The sequence below is a fragment of the Meriones unguiculatus genome, chromosome 6, assembly GCF_030254825.1.
Source record: "Meriones unguiculatus strain TT.TT164.6M chromosome 6, Bangor_MerUng_6.1, whole genome shotgun sequence".
Taxonomy (NCBI): domain Eukaryota; kingdom Metazoa; phylum Chordata; class Mammalia; order Rodentia; family Muridae; genus Meriones; species Meriones unguiculatus.
This window is the reverse complement of record NC_083354.1, coordinates 127,875,680-127,892,479: the sequence shown is the minus strand read 5'-3', so window position 1 is coordinate 127,892,479 and position 16,800 is coordinate 127,875,680. Positions and strand designations below refer to the sequence as shown.

General features: G+C 37.8%; 1 protein-coding gene across 2 annotated transcripts in view; it reads left to right on the top strand.

Moving 5' to 3' along the window:
- Slc26a7 (solute carrier family 26 member 7) overlaps positions 1 to 12,454 on the top strand; it is a 119,096-nt gene extending 106,642 nt beyond the window's left edge. For both annotated transcript variants that reach the window (XM_060386017.1, XM_060386016.1), the window contains 4 exons: positions 6,407 to 6,507; positions 8,895 to 8,949; positions 9,031 to 9,134; positions 10,087 to 12,454. In XM_060386017.1, the coding sequence (XP_060242000.1) occupies positions 6,407 to 6,507; positions 8,895 to 8,949; positions 9,031 to 9,134; positions 10,087 to 10,122 (296 nt within the window). In that variant the 3' untranslated portion in view covers positions 10,123 to 12,454. The remainder of the gene's footprint in view (positions 1 to 6,406; positions 6,508 to 8,894; positions 8,950 to 9,030; positions 9,135 to 10,086) is intronic.
- The last annotated feature ends 4,346 nt before the right edge of the window (positions 12,455 to 16,800 follow it).

Genomic DNA, 16,800 nt, shown 5'->3' with positions numbered 1-16,800 from the left:
CCACCTCACTCAAGAGAAGTGATCAAAGGGCAGGCAACAGAGTTCCTTGGTCCAGAGATAGCCCTTGGTCCCCTTACTAGGTGACCTACATGGAGACTGAGCTGCCTATGGGCTACATCTGAGCAGGAGTCTTCTTCATGCATGGTCCTTGGTTGGTGCATCAGTCTCTGCAGGTCCCCCGGGCCCAGATTTGTTGGGACTTTCCTTCAATTATACAGAAACTGAAAGACACAGGAGGCCGGGATGTGTGAGCACACCATGAGTGGAAGGGACTGTATTGATGCACAATTGTGCAGTAGTAAGCGATACCGCAGCTAGGTGATAAAGGACAGAATTAATCAAATCCAAGTTATATCTAACCGGAGGACTAAATTCCTAACTGGTTGATGTGGATTGTGTAAACATTATGCAATTTAAATAGCATTAGTTGGTGAGAAAGAAACAGAGCAAAGAGAGCGAGGAACAATGAAAAATCCATTGCAGTGAATGTGAACAGAATTCATGAGCATGATTTGAGGTCTGACTCTGGCCATTTCTCTAGTGTGCATGTGTGTCAGCATGTTTCACATAATGAAAATCATGCACGTAGATTTACTTGCCAATATAAAATTAATATGTAGATGATTTTTAAAGGTTTATCTATTTATTTTTGATTATGTACATGTGTGTGGGGAGGTTGGGAGTAGGGACATGAATGCAGATACCTACCCAGGCCAGAGGAGAACACTGAACCCCTAGACCTGGGTTTATAGGCAGTTGTGAGCCACTCTATAATGGGTGTTAGGAACTTGATGCAGATCCTGTGTGAGAATAGGACAGGCTCCTAACTACTAAGGCATCTCTTCAGCCCCTATGCTGTAAGTTTTAATAGAAGAAAGTTTAGAACAAAAAGATAACCCTGGAGTTATCTTCATGTCCTTGGAAAGTAGCAAATACTCCTTCTAATTAGATACTATCTTCAGAAGAAATCATAGTAAGAAATGGGGAGAAGGGCACATTATGAGGAAAATGCCTATCAAAATATACTGGTATCGATAGGAAACTTTGCCACGCTGTTTCACATACCATCTTCTCTTGCTTCTTTGAGCACCCTGGTTTATCCTTATTCACCGTCAGCTTATCCCTTCTCCTTCTCCTTTCCTTCCTTCTTTCCCTTTATTCAGTCACACCATTCTGTCCCCACTTTTCTAAGCCTTCCTTGGTCTTGTTTGCAACTTCATTACTAAAACCTCTTCTTGGTCTCACTATCTTACAGTGTCACTTCTGTTCTAATTATCGTAAGCTAGTGGCTTAAAGAAGCACACATTTATTGCAGTATATTTATTGACTGAAATTTGGAATGAGTCCCACAAGCATAGCATTGGAATTATGGCTGGAATACACTCCTTTTGGGGACTCTACTGGAAAATCCCATACCCCTTTCCAACATGGTCCATCCGTGTTCCTCCGTTCATGCTCACGTTAATGTTCAAGTGAGTAGAGGCATCTTCAAGTCTCTCTCTTTCTTCTTTGTCACATCTTCTCTGACCCTCGATCTTCAGACACTTGGATGGCCGAGGATAATCTCTCCATGCTAGCGTCCTGAATTTAATCAAATATGCAAAGTCCTTGTTGCCCTGTAAGGTAACATATTCACAGGTACTGAAGATGAAGAGGCAGACTTTGGAGGTGTTTGTGTGGCAGAGGGCATTGTTCTGTTCTTCCTACTTCTTCCTTAGCCCTTTGTATATCTTCTCCAGCTTTTGTAACCTCTTAACTTATTAGCTGAGCTGACTAGTCTCTTTGATTGCAAGTCTTTTGAAGGTAGGCGCAGTCATCTCTCTGCTCACCACTTACATCCCCTATCAGGATGCTTAACTAGACAGTGCCTCTATGTTAATTGACTGTTGCAATTAGTGAGAGAACAGATCTGTGCATGAAATGTTCAGTAAGAATCACGTATCTTTTTTCCAAAGAAGATATTGTTGGTTGTTCTAAACGTTTCTTCTCCCCCGATCCTTTAGAAATTAGAAAAATTCTGTTTCTCAATAGTTAATAGATACAAATAGAAAATACTTTTTAAAAATTACAACTGACTCACAGACTGTCAGGAAGCTTTTGAAGTAAATGGAAAGCTCTCCTAAATTATGCAACCATGAATATTTTTTAATTAAAAGAGTTAATGAATATTCCACAGGACAGAGCTGTCTTCCATGGTCTGGGTTTAATTGCCCCCCCCCCCCCCACCTAATGGTTAATGTCTTTCTGAACCGTTGTTTTTTTTGTAGATAAAGCCCATCATTTACCAGCTACCCTGGGGGGATAGATTGGTCCTCTCCTTTCCACATGCTCCAAGCTTACCTCATTTGCTTACGGCAGGCTATTAGCTGTACCTTCTCTCCCTTCTTATCTCGGAGAATGTGATTTGTGTTGTTCTACTTGATTAACTTAGAAGCTTGGAACACAAGGTTATATTCATGAATGAGCTCAATGACAAGGCTGAGGAGAAATGGGCAAAAAAGGTATTTTTATTTTTAGAAGATTTCAGAAATGTCAATTGTATTTAAATTTTCGTCTGCCTGAATCAGAAACTTCACCATTGGAATTTTATTTTTTGTTTAAAAGGAGTGCTATGAATTAATTTCTTTTAAATAGCTTACCTAAATAATTATCCATAAATATATGGATGGCTGTTTGTTTTGATTTGTCCTGTTTTGAACAGCTTGAAAAAATGCACATTTGGTTAAAAAAAAGGTAAAAATAAAAAATCATGTATAAAAATAAAAGATGAAATAAATGAGGACACAGGCTCATTCAATGGAAAGACATTTCATATCGCTATTAGTAAAACTATCAGTATTTCACAGTAATTTATAACAAGATATATTCTGAAATAATTACAAGACAATAACAAGAATGGAGAATACAATTTAGCAATGAAATAAGCATGGTAGGGTTGAAGAGAAAATAACTTTATAAAAATATTCCAATGCCATTTAATCATCCATTTTCATCATTTAGATAGCATTATCAGCAATCTCTCTAGTTAATCTATACATATTGTTTTCACTATAGCACTTTCAAGTTCAAAGTTTCAAATAAAATTATGGTAGTATCTTACCAAACCTCTGCCTTGATAAGCCATTCTAAGGTTTAATTTGACTTCAGTAAACAAATGTATCATGGTTTCATAAACCTCTTGACCTGGCTGTATATATATTGAGATTCTCAAAATGGTGCTATATGATTTATAGATACAAAATTGTAGAAAAATTAATGTATTGACATTTTTATAAGTCAAACAATTTCTTTTATGTTATAGTTTATTGTTATAAAATCTCATTTATAAATATTACTATTCTTATGCTTTTATCAAGGAATGAAAACATACATAAAGCAATATACAGACGAGGCAGGTTATGTTTAGGAACATATATAAATATATGTATATTAAAAAACAACCGCATAATATATATGACAATAATTAATGATAAAAGAAGCCATGAATTTGAAAGAGAACAAGAGTTGGTGAAGAGGGGAGCTTGTAGGAAGGAAAGGGAAGGGGGAAGTGATGCAATGATATTATGACCTCAAAAAGTTAAAAAAAATAAGAAAAGAAGGCATTGAAATATCAGAAAACTTTATAATTCATTAGTTTTCTATTTTTAGAGTTAAATATTAATTTTTTCTGAAGACAACTTTACTAAACATTGTATACTGTAATTTGACTTGAAATATGTTTTAAGTCATTTCCTCAGAACAACGCTGAACACATGGATAAAAGTGAAACAATTTTCACACCAGCTCTGTCACTCTTGTCTCTTTAAGTTCTAACACCCATTATTTCAGTGATTTAGTCATTCACTCAATCCAGCATAATAAAACTACCCATCTGTAGGCACTGATTGTCCTGGTACCTCTTTAGCAAGTTTTGGAACATGGGATATGGAGTAAAGTCATAACCCTTGCCTGTGTCTATAGTGAAAATATTTCTGCTATGATCACTAAGAGTGGAGCTGGGAAGATACATGCCAACATGCTGTGAGTTGTCTCTAACCTGCTACTACTTTAAGGAAGAAGCTGAACATTTTCTAAAAATAGTGTGTTCCAAAGACTTTCATAGAAAAACCCTCAAGTCCCGAATTCCAGTGTATGCTATGAACATGGTTAGTCTTACTAAATATTTAGTATCTAATTGAGTGAGAGAGATCCAGTCTATTGTACATAATATATTATGCCATATGTGTGTAACATACACATTTGTTTTTAATTACATGATAATTTTTAGAGACTTTTATGTTTTTAAGAGTATAAAAAGGTTTTAAATTGCTCAAAAAAACGTATTTATGACTAGCTCAACATTCCACTGTTAGTAGACTGAATATTCTTCACTTAGCATGAACATTTTATTATCCCTGCATCTAATTCTTTCCTATCTCTGAACCAGAAGCATAATTTATGGGAGAGAATAAGTAAGAATCTCTGTCCTATGGCAATCTTGTGGTTAGGCTAATGGTTCATGACAAAGATGACTACTGGACCTACACTGTAGTTACTTTCTGTCTTATTTGAGTGCTGATGACTGTGTTAGGCAATAAAAGGACAGTGGAAGGCTCCAGGAGCATTTTGCATTCTTTTATTATTATTAGTATTTTGTTTTTGAGGAGGCAGGGAAACAGAGGGCAGGACTGCAGGGCCAAGCACGCAGTAGACACAGGAGCTGGAGGAGTCAGCGATCCTGGCCTCTCAAGTGCTTCCTTGTGGCTAGAACAGACGTTTCTTCCAAGGCACCACTGAAGATAGTGTTGCCCGATCACACCAAGGAGAATCCCCCATGTTATAAATTCCCATCATTTTTCACTTTCTCCTAGTTAATATTACAACATTTCCTTACCAATTCTATTCAAAATATTAGCTCCTTGAAAAGGGAGGGAGGGTGGGATTGGGAGGGAATGAGGGAGGGGGCCTCAACTGGAATACAAAGTGAATAAATTGGAATAAATTAAAAAAAGAAAAGAGAGAACGAATGGGAGCCTATAGACACCCTCTGAAAGACTCCACCCAGCAGGGGATCGAAGTAAATGGCTGAGACTCATAGACGAAATTTGGGTAGAGTACAGGGAAGTTTATGTAAGAGTGGGAGGATAGAAGGATCCAGAGAGGGTAGGAGCTCTACAAGAAGACCAATAGAGCCAACAAATCTGGGCCCAAGGAGGCCTGCAGAGACTGAAGCACCTACCAAGGACCTTGCATGGAGAGGACCCAAGCCTCCTGCTCAGATGTAGCCAATAGGCAGCTCCGTCTCAATGGAGGTTACTTAATAAGGGGACCAGGGGCTGTTTCTGACATGAACTCTGTTGTCTGCTCTTTGAACATATTCCTCAGGGGAGGCAGACTTGCCAGGCCACAGAGGAAGATGATGCAGGCAGTCCTGATGAGACTGGATAGGCTGTGGCCGGATGGTAGGGGAGGAGGGCTCCCCTTTTCTTAGTATTAAGGGACAGAGGTGGGAGGGAGAGAGAGAGAGAGAGAGAGAGAGAGAGAGAGAGAGAGAGAGAGAGAGAGAAAGGGAGAGAAAGAGAGGGTGGGATCAGGAGGAGAGGGAGGGGGCTGTGATCAGGATGTAAAATGAATAAATTAATAAGAAAATTTGCAGAAAAATATTAGCTCCTTGAAGAAAAAAAAATCTTTACCTTGTACTTGTTATTATCTACTTCTTGTTTGAAGATTCCTCAAATATAGTACATTTCCTATAGTTAGTTTAGTCAATTAGGCAAAATGATCTGATACTGAGAGTTAGAAATAAGTTCTCTATCTGGACAAGACTTTTCAAATACACCAGGAGGCACTCTGCAGTATTTTTCTGACAGTATCTCTCATATAACAGTTTTCAGTGTCTGTTTCATAGTCTCTGACCACCCATTTTTATCCCTACACAACAGCTTTGTGTTGTTTAGTTGGCTGTGATTGGTTTTGTAGAGCTAGCGAGGCCTTGTCCATGCAGACTTACTGTGAATTAATTGAAAATTAATGCTAACACAGGTTGCTCCCAAAGCTGTGGAATACTCCTAAGCATTGGACTTCAGCTGTAACACATAAACTGGAGTATATCAGCTTCAGACATACCCAAACAGGGCTCTTACTCTGGGCCTACCAGCAAGAAGCAGTTGACGTGGCCGTTGAACCATTCGGAATAGCTGCATGTGCTTAGAGTTGACTTGCTAGATAGCCTTTCCGTCTCACTGAAGTTTCTCCAGCCAGTCTAACAACAACAAAAACAGAGCTCAGAACTAATTGCTAACTAACTGAAGATTTTAAAAAGGAAAACGTTCAGAGTTACCTTTAGATCCGAGGCCAGTGCTACCACTCAACCGAATCAGCTGTGGACATTTGCTCACTCTAACTGGAGCGTCTGTGTCTCCTGCAGAAGAGGCTTCCCAGCCCTGCCCCGGAGAGAGGTGTTCTTTGGTCCTGGACTGCAATGGCTTGACCTTTTTCGACTACACAGGAGTCTCCACACTTGTTGAGGTATCAACATGGTCTGGGTCAGGTCTCTTTCCTTCCCTTCCCTTCATCAGTATTCGTCAGCCATCTCAGTATGGAGTCTAAGCCCCTTTCCCACAAAGGACATGGGACACGGCCTTATACTCCAGTAAGTTTGTCTCAGAAGACCCCATTAGAATTCTAGACATATAGGTATGGAGGGGTCAAAATTGGAGAGGGAAAAGACTGAGATTTGAGCAGCAATGGACATGGTATCTGCCAAGAAGTGAATTTTCAGTGCTTCTAGAATGGAGAAAAGTCCTCTCAGGGTACTCTCCCTGAACTCAGTCTGCTGCATTCTCCCTCATTATTTTTTTTATTTTTATTTTTTTATTTTTTTTGCATCATGGCTACATTATAACTTCTGTTAAGAACATAGGCTTTAAGGATAGAAATATTTTGATTCATACACCAGCCAAACCAAACGCTAGTTCTGTGCCTGGAGCTAAATTCTTTCTTTCTTTCTTTCTTTCTTTCTTTCTTTCTTTCTTTCTTTCTTTCTTTCTTTCTTTCTTTTTCTTTCTCTCTCTCTCCCTTCCTTCATTCCTTCCTTTCTTCCTTCCTTCCTTCCTTCCTTCCTTCCTTCCTTCCTTCCTTCCTTCCTTCCTTCCTTCCTTCCTTCTTTCTTTCTTTCTTTCTTTCTTTCTTTCTTTCTTTCTCTTTCTTTCTGTGTTTTCTTTCCTTCCCAGCCCCCTCAGACATTTGCCTTTCTATAAACCAGAAGTAGAGATCTCCACTCATCACCTTGCTAACTCACAAGAAATACACAATAAATTACTGGAGTGGCCAGCACAGTTTGTAAGCACTCAGCAATGCTAACAGCTATTGTTGCTTTTCTTAATTGAAAAAGTCATTTCTTGAGCAGGTGAGATGGCTCCGTGGGAAAAGGTGTTTGCCAGGGAAGCCTGACAACGTAAGCTGATTCCCAGAGCCTGCATAAACATGAAAGGAACAGAACTGACTCCACAGAATTGTTTGGTTTTGTTTGTTTGTATTTAATCTCCATTATGTGCTGTCATGCGTTCATGGGTGAACACAAACATACACATAGAAGTAACTAATACATATATTTACATATATATAAACATATAAAAGTTTATGTATTTATATTTAAAAGTGAATATATATTTAGAAGTTTAAAATGCACTTCTTCAAGTCATATATTTGCAAGCAAGATTATTTTTTAGTTCCAGCTACTCTGTGAAGCAGTTTGGAGCCATGGCAGCTTCCCTGCTTTTTAGCAACACTCTGGATCGTTTGCTTTGTCACTTTGGCACAAAGAACACTGATCCCAGAGCTGTGGATTGAAGGGACCTGACTGACTTCTAGTTATTCTTTCACCAGGGATGGGGTGGAGGCCGGGGGAAGGGAGGTTGGTGAACTGGAGATTATGTTTATCAACGGCAACAAGTCATCCATAATAGCAGCATGTTCGTGCTCCGCTGGGCTGAAGGAAAAGCCAAACACTGAGAGGTCACCTTGAATTAATCACATTAACTCACAGAAGCAGGTGCCACTTATTCAATGTCAAAGTCAGAGCACACATTTTATTTATTTTTCATTTATTCTCAATTCCCTTTAATCCACAGTTCTCATTTTTAAAGAATGGCTTACTGATGGGGAAAGATGAGAGAAATTACATATCTATAACATACATGGCTACAATACATTTTAGAATGCGTTGTCAATGCAACTGCATATGCCTTGTGTATAAGATACATCACCGTCACATAACCTGTTCCGTCCACCTGAAAATGAACCTTTATATGCACTTTTAGCCAGTCTTCATGATCTTACTTTGCTTTTGGTAAATTAAGATCAGTTGTTCATGAATCATTTCTGGTTGAGTTGTCTAGGAGGTTAGAGCCAAGGTCCTAGTGTACCCGTGCACTAGTTAGAATCTTTCACTTAGTGGACTCTGGAAATTGGTTCAGGTTACAATGAGGTTTAATGGATGGGATTTATAGAGTGAATGAAATGTTCCTAGATTATGGCAAAGTAGTAAAGTTAGCAGGTCAGCAGCCTCCATCACTTCTGCAGATTGCTCCTTGACTTTCCATAAAAGATGTTGACAGTAATCTTAAACCAGTTTTACAAGGAAGAAAAGATTATGCTTTCATTTTTGTAAAGAAATGGTAACATGACTCCCTAAATTTACTCTCTGCGGAATAAATGTTTCACAGTTTGAATCTTAAGAGCTTGCTGGGCATGCCCTCAAGTGTGTCACAATGCCTCCCTCTGGTGGTTTGACTGAAGAAACATCATTTTTATCAATTGTTTTCCCTAGGAATGTTCCTTCTCCCAAAGTCTGATTATTCCCCTCAGTCTGCTCTTCTGAACTAACCTTGTGTGTGCTCTTTTACTTCTTCCAGCTTTACCTTGACTGCAAGAGCAGGAGTGTCGATGTGTACTTAGCCAATTGCACAGGTAAGGCGGTGTCCTCGGCTACATCAAGAGAGTCCTCCCAGATGCCCCGTGTGTCCTTATGCACCCTGTGCCTTCTTGCAGCATCCTTGATAAAAGCGATGGCGTACTGTGGAGATTTGGACACTGAAAAGCCGATTTTTTTTGACTCCGTATCTGCTGCAGTAAGTGCCGTCCAGTCAAATAAGGTGAGTTGGATAAGTTAGCAAGCAGGAGTCGGAAGAAAAACTAGAATACAGAATCTTTGTAAGTTTTGTAATGGTTTCCCTCTCCACTGGTCTCTAAAATATATGAATATCCCTTCCCTGCACATCTTTTACTTAGTCTATTCAACTTTGTGGACAAGTTATGAACAATTGTTAAATAATTTGGGTCTTCTAATGTTGTCATGGCCTGTAGAATTTGATGATCAACTATTAAATGCAAATTCTTAGCTATGCTCTAAGCTCCACTTAAAATTTGATCTTGACTCTCTCCAATGAAGAAATAGTAAATATAGATTCCAAATATATTTTCTGCCCAGACACTCTTGTCGCTATGTTTATTTCTATTGTCATCTTTTGAAATGTTATTTATGGAATCTAGTGGTCACCCAACTAAAGTACATAGATGACTGTACAATATTGGGCATTTCGGTTTATTTTATAGTAATTTCCAGAGGTGTGGTTTCCTGTGATTTTTCTTCAACTTTCAAATCATTTTACTTTTCTCATTCCTAGGACAGCATTAGTGCTCCCTACAGTGACTGCTCTCATCTTTAGTCAGAACATTATGAAGTTTCTAACTAATAATACTATTGTTATTGTCACATACAAGTATTGAATGCCTACTGCTTTCTAGAATATTCTAAAGTCCTTACGTAGAGTAATTAAGTAAGTTTGCAGCTCAATACAAGGTATATATTCTCATTTAGCCAGATTTTAGAATTAGGAAAACCAAGGACAAGGAAGTTACACCATTTAGCTGGTTTCAAAGTCAGCTGGGGTGTAAGGCTTTCTCCCCCACTGCTGTGCCCTTGCTCTCTCACTCCTCTGAGAGCGTCCACTTTCATGTCACGACTGGGTGGTTGGCTTCTGTTACTGCATTCCTTCACTCTAGTACCGGTTGTGACATGGCTTCTTTCTTCCTCTTCCTTTTTAGAACTTGAGCAAGGTCAGTGATCACAGTGAAGTCTGAGGCCCACATGCTGACGTGCACATCTCATCTCTAGCAGCTGCCCTGAAGAGGCCACAGACTGGCGTTTTGCCCAAGTTTTGGTGTGTAGGTGGAGCATCATTCTGTAAGAATGATGTGAGTTAGCAACTGCAGAGCCGCTAGCCAAGATTTGCTGACCCCTTATTTTTCTAATTTTTCTTACTAAACACTTTCATTTAATTATTACATAGGCACCAATATAGATGTAGATTTAGTTTACTGAATAGTATTTTGTATGGTCTTATTTTTATTTTGTTGTAAGCTAACAAGTGGAGAAACACTTTTTATCAAATGTGGTTTGGATTATTTATAAGCCATTTGTAAAAAAAAAATTAAGATCATCTAACTAATACATTAATAATGTTAGCAAATGTGCCATTTCCCATAGTTTTATCACAAAGTTATTGAAACGTCAGTAAGATAAAATATCACTTTATACAGTGAAAAATAAATCCACAGAAAGAAAACAAAGAAGTCGTTAACGCCAGCACCCACTGACACAGTCACTCTGACAGTATTCACGCCTTCAGCGACGTGTTTGTATGTGGAAGAAAACTGATGTTGTAACAAAACTATGTTCTTGGCATTAGTCTGCTTAGATGTGGATACTGGAAACCATTAGATATTCAATTAAATAACTCATTTCTGCATTGCCACAATAAGACGTTCTGCTTTCAGCCTTATTTTTAATTGTAATCAGAGAATATGAGAATTTTGCATCTAATTTTTTTCAGAAATATGATAGTTTAGAAAGGAAAATACCATGAGTAGAATAGCTCTGTGCTATTTTGATGTAAGATTAACTTAGAAATTGTGAATTTTCTATTTGAGAGATACCAAGTCAGTAAAATGTAGTATATTATCTATCTATATGAAGATAGATATCAAATAGACAGATACACAGACAGATAGATGACAAACAGACAGATGACAGGTAAATCTCTCTGGTACATTTTCCATTTTATTTTGTAAGAAGTGAACTTGGATGCTACAATCTGTAAATTTACCAAAACAATAGGATAATTGACAACACTAATGGGCAGATTTGTTTCATGTTTGTATATTTTATTTTTAATTATATAGAAGTATGCAATTTTATAATTTCTAACAAATTTATATATGAAGTGATAGATTAAATTACACGTTATTCTTAATGGCATTTAAACTATTTTAGAAACTAACACTGTCAGGGAAAGCCAAGTACTGCAAAGGGAGTTTGAAAAGCAAGTTAAAATAGAAATTAAAAATTGGCCGTCTAGTGTGGCTCTTATGGGCATCTGTAAGAGCAAATTCTAACTCCTGTCCAAGTGATAGATTGGAATTTTCCTCAGCAAATGCATGGTAAATACATGACTCTTAACTTTAACACCTCAGTCTTTGATAGGGTGAAATAATAAAATTTAAAGGCCAAAAACAGTGTTACAAAATTTTATAGTCATTTTCATTTTCAGTTTCACTGAAACAAACTCAAAAGAATGGTGTTGGTCATCCAAAATAGCCTCAATCTCTTTATCGCTTATTTGGGTAGTACCAAGTAAGGTTGGGGGTGGAGAATTAGAAATAATTTCCGTATAAAAAGGGATTTTACTCTGCATCATCCATTTGCATTAGTCTAAAGGTAGTGATATTCTTCATTCCCAACCCATTGGTCCCTGCCAAAGAATCAAGAGTCATGGAAAGCCAAGAAAAGAAATATGCTATGGTACATATAAAGTGATATTTTGCTATATAAGTTTGGCCTTTAATTAAACTCATGCATTGTGGGCATTTTTAATTTGTTGTAGACTATGGTTCATGGCTGACATTAAAATCATTACAGGCAATTGTTGGATGGTTTGTTCTGTTCTGTTGTTAGTGCTGAGACAATATTGCCTGAGAAATTGCATTTGAGTTCATTTAAGCATTTATAGTATAGGTTTAATGCATAAAAAGTTAACACCATTAATTTCAGCATCATATTGTTATAGTCAAAGACAAGGAAGACCAAACCACACACACTATAAAGTCCACAGCCCAATAGCTTATGTCAAGACCACAATGACTACCCAAAGAAAGGAGTTAAGTTTTGAGAGTCTGAGAACTGCATCTAAGTTTTGAACATACAAGTTTTTATTTCAAATCAGAAGCAGAGAACACAGAAGCTATAAAGTGGCTCCGGCGTTGCAGTATCTTCTATCAGCACACTGACTTGTTCTTACGGGGCCACCATATTTTCATATGATAAACTCCTTCCACAGTACTTATAGTGAAATACCATTAAAAAACAAAACTGACCTATACACGTGTTAAGAACATTAATGTGGCAGATATGAAATATGTAACCAGGAAAGACCGTTAACATTAAACATTACATTTATGCAAATTAAATGCCCTTAAATTTTTGCCATTTGTCTTTCATTTTAAAAGGTTATTTGCCCTCAATTATATAATTTCAGTATTATAAAGTTTAGCTTAAACCACTTTGCAATAATTTATTTGACAGATCTCCATTCCATAACTATGCAAGGTAATGAGGACAGAGATCTTTCTTTTTTAATGAAAACATTAACACGCTGATACCCCGTATGAATAATGCTTGACATTTAGTGGTTGTTGAAATATGTTGGTATGTTGCCGAACATTCATACAACTCTGAAATGCCAGTTCTGTGCTGTGTGGGTTGATGATCTGATTCAGGCTCACATAGGCTTGTTGGCAGTGAGTTTATTGCCAGAGTTTAAATAGGGAGTTAAGTGGTGCTTTCAGAATCCAAAGATTTGTAGTTTTAAAATCATGTAGTCTAATATGCTGCACTTATTTTTATATTTTTCAATGCACTTAATTATTGTTTTTATAATTATTTGTACTAACTCAGCATGTAACGACCAATTTACATGGAAATAAATTGAAATATGATAACTATAGTTAAGTGGGTTTGTGTTCATTATTTCAGAGTATTCACTCCCCTGCAAAGAAAATAATACATACTGTTTTCTTGCTCTGACCTCTCTGTAATATGTGTTGAAGATTCTTCGAAGTGTTCGTTATATTCCTAGCAATTTGTTCTTACAAAGTTTCAGCCTGTAAATTGATTTATGCACTACTGAAAGGAATGTGTCTTTTCTGTTGTTTTTTCTTTTGATCTTGTTTTTGTTAGTACTTCAATTGCACAACACTCTTTTGCCAGATTTATATTCTTTTTGTTCTGATTTTAATTTGTCTGTTTATTTATTTATTTTTTGCTTTTGTCCTTTGCTATGTGCATTTTTTTCTTTTCTTTTTCTTTTTTTGTCTTTCTTGGTTTCTGAGGCTAAGTTCAAGTTTAATGATGACTGTTCACAAACAAGAAAATAAAACATTTTTGTTCTTATGCATTGGAAACACAACAGAAAATTAAAAAAAGATAAAAAGAAAGAAAACAAAACATCCCTGCCTTCCCAGTGCTTGCATTCTAACTAGGGACTTCAGAAAATAAAGAGGAGGTGTTTAAATTTTTCTATTGTGAGTTTGATGTTAATGTACTAAGAACATGAAAAAGAAAGGCAAATAAATATATACTGTGAAGTGAGACAGCATCTCTTAGATGGATGCCAATACAAACAGCAGTGTCTTTGTCAGCGTGGGTTACTGTGACAAATACAAGACTCAACAGGCTTAAATACTATTGTGTTCTCCTTACAAGGGCCCACCCTGAGGACATCATGTTTAACCTTAATTACTTCTTTATAGACATTTCTAAATTCGGATTGAATCCATAGCATTCCCTCCTTGGCATCTCCTGTATTCATGCTTTTTTTTTTTTAAATTTAAAAACACATTTGTTTAAACTATAGAACCAGATGTCTTAACTCTGCCTAGCACTAGCTCTAAGGTCTGACATCCAATCTCTAAATATTTTCTTAATCATATATAGAGAATTAGAGGTATGATTTTTGACAACATTTCTCTCTAACCATGAACCTGTGCAAAAAGCAAGTTATACACTCCCAAAAGTGCAGTAGAAGGGCAAGCAGAGGAATGATGCTCTCTTTCCAAAGAACACAAATGAAAAACAACCAAGTAAAGAATACATCGTGCCAAGTCCACTAGATTCAGATTCATCAAACTGTTTTCAAGCATCTATCTATCTATCTATCTATCTATCTATCTATCTATCTATCTATCTATCTATCTATCTATTTCTGTCTCTGTGTCCCTCCCTTTCTCTCTTTCTCTCTCTGTATGAGAGAGAAAGGGAGGGAATGAGAGAGAAGGAGAGAGAGGTAGAGAGACCTAGAGACTTTGTTCTCGCCTGCAGATTCCAGGGGTTGAATTTAGGTTTTCAGCCTTGGCAGCAAGGACTTTTACCCACTGAACCATTTTACCTGCCAGATCCATTAAATCTTAAATCTTGAAAACTACCCTCTTTAATCTGTTGATTCACCACATCCTGGATTCTCTAGAGTAGAAGTCTTCCATCCAAATCTCAACAGAATTTTTCCTAAAATCTTTTGCTCTGTAATCCATCCAAACCTGGGGAGTCTCACACAGCTCCCCCTGATTCATCTCTGTCTCCATCTGTTCACACTGGCAGTGAGAATGCTGGTGTGAGTCCATCTCTACTCCCACCAAGGGGGATGATCAATTTCACAAAAAAAAAAAAAAAAACAAAACAGTCAGTGGGTATCATTCTATGTCTCCACCAGGTTTGGCCCCACTTGCTCCAAGAGTGGGTTGGGCAGACAGTGAGGAGTACTGACAGGGAGTTGCTTTATTGTCAGTTTAGGATCAACAACTTAAAAGGGGGCTCCACAAGGAGACCAACAAAACAAAATATCTGAGTCCAGGATGTCCTGCAGAGATGGAGGATCATGTATGGAGAGGACCTACACCCCCTACTCAGATATGGCCAATTGGCAGCTCAGTCTCCATGTGGATAACTGAATGAGAGGAGCAGGGGCTGCCTCTATCATGAACTCAGTTGACTGCTCTCTGATCACTTGCCTGTAGTGATGCAGCCTTGCCAGCCCATGGAAGAAGAGGATCTAAGCAGTCCTGATGAGACTTAACAAGCTATGGGCAGATGGCAATAGTGGAGAACTCCCCCTTTTAGTGGATGAGGGGAAGGGGATGAGAGGAAGATGGAGGAAGGGTGGGACTGGGGGAAGATGAGGGAAGGGGCTTCAATAGAGATATATCATGAATAAATTGTGAAGAAAAAATTAACAGAAATAAAACTCTTTAAAACTGACAGTTTGGATGTATATGAAACAGGTTTGACCTTGTGGGAGTCAGGGTAGCTCTGAAAAATACTACAACTCAACAACATGCAGGGGGCTTAGGACCACTCAACTAAAAGTCCCTTGCACAATGAATTTGTAGGTCAATTCTTTCCTTTCACATTTTATTACCTAAGCAACCAGAACAAACAAGCCACCTTTTCAAGGCCTTTTAAAGAAATATCCTCAGCTAGGGATAAGATTGAAGAATTCATAGCAACCAGCCTCAAATTCTGGCCTAGGCATGCTGAGACAGGCACCCTGGAAGCAAGTTGGCTAATGACAGCAGCCTTGTCTGTCAGGGCTGGGTTTAGTTGAGAGACCCTGCCTCAAAGAATAAGATGGGAGAATGATCAAGAAAGATTGCTGATACTGCCTTTGCATCCCTGCATGTACTCCCCCACATATGTTCACATGTGCATGTACATACACACATATAAAGAAAAAAGAAAAAAAATAACACCAATATCTAAATACCTGAACTTTGCCACTTTCCAATTCTGCATTACAGAAAACCCTAGCACCAAGTTCAGACAAGTTCTCTGCGTAACAAGAATTGCCTCTTCTGGTTTCCAATAATACATCCTTTTTTGTGTATTTTGTTTTTCTCAGCCTGGTTTTTCATGGCTACATTTCTACCAGCACTCTGTTCATGATTATTTATTTATTCTTCAGAATGGAGGCTTTGTCTGTAGCTCCCCTTTTGCTTTTTAGCCATGGCTGTAATTGCTTTTAATGTGCTTATTCTATAGACAGCAATCTGGGCTCTTTCTAGCATTCATCTAGAAACTCTGGCCTCTGCCAATTTTTCAATTCCAAATCTCTTTCCATATTTTTAGGTATTTGTTACAGCAGAATAACTCAGTGTAGCACCGAAACCTGTCAGTCTGATTTGGCTACTGTAACTAAATATTAAACAGAATGGCTAAAACAGAAACACATCTCTCACTGTTTTGGAGGTTAGACATACACGGCTAAGGCGCAGGCCAATTTGGTTTCTGATAAGTGTTTTCCTCTTGGTCTGTAGGTAGATGCTTTCTCTTTGGGTGTCTTCATGGTAGAAGATGCTGTTTTTATATACTGATGTTTTCTTATAAGTACACTAATATTCTGAGATCAGGGACTCAAACTCATGAACTGGTACAATCTTATGAGTCCCATTGCCATATATAGCTGCATTGAAGGGCTGGATTTCTGTAGGGTAAAAGTTCTAAACTCATTTCCAGGTCTGAAAACCCACCAATCCCTGAACTTGAAAAGCCACTAATCCCTAGGCTTTCCCCAAACTAAGAACTTAAAATCTCACCGATCCCAACCCTCATAGAAGCAGCCATCTTATTGCGTCTCTTTCAATAAATTTCTTTTGTGAGGTTTTTGTTGTGCAGTGTGACTTCATGATATTTCTTGGCTCCAGGATACCTTT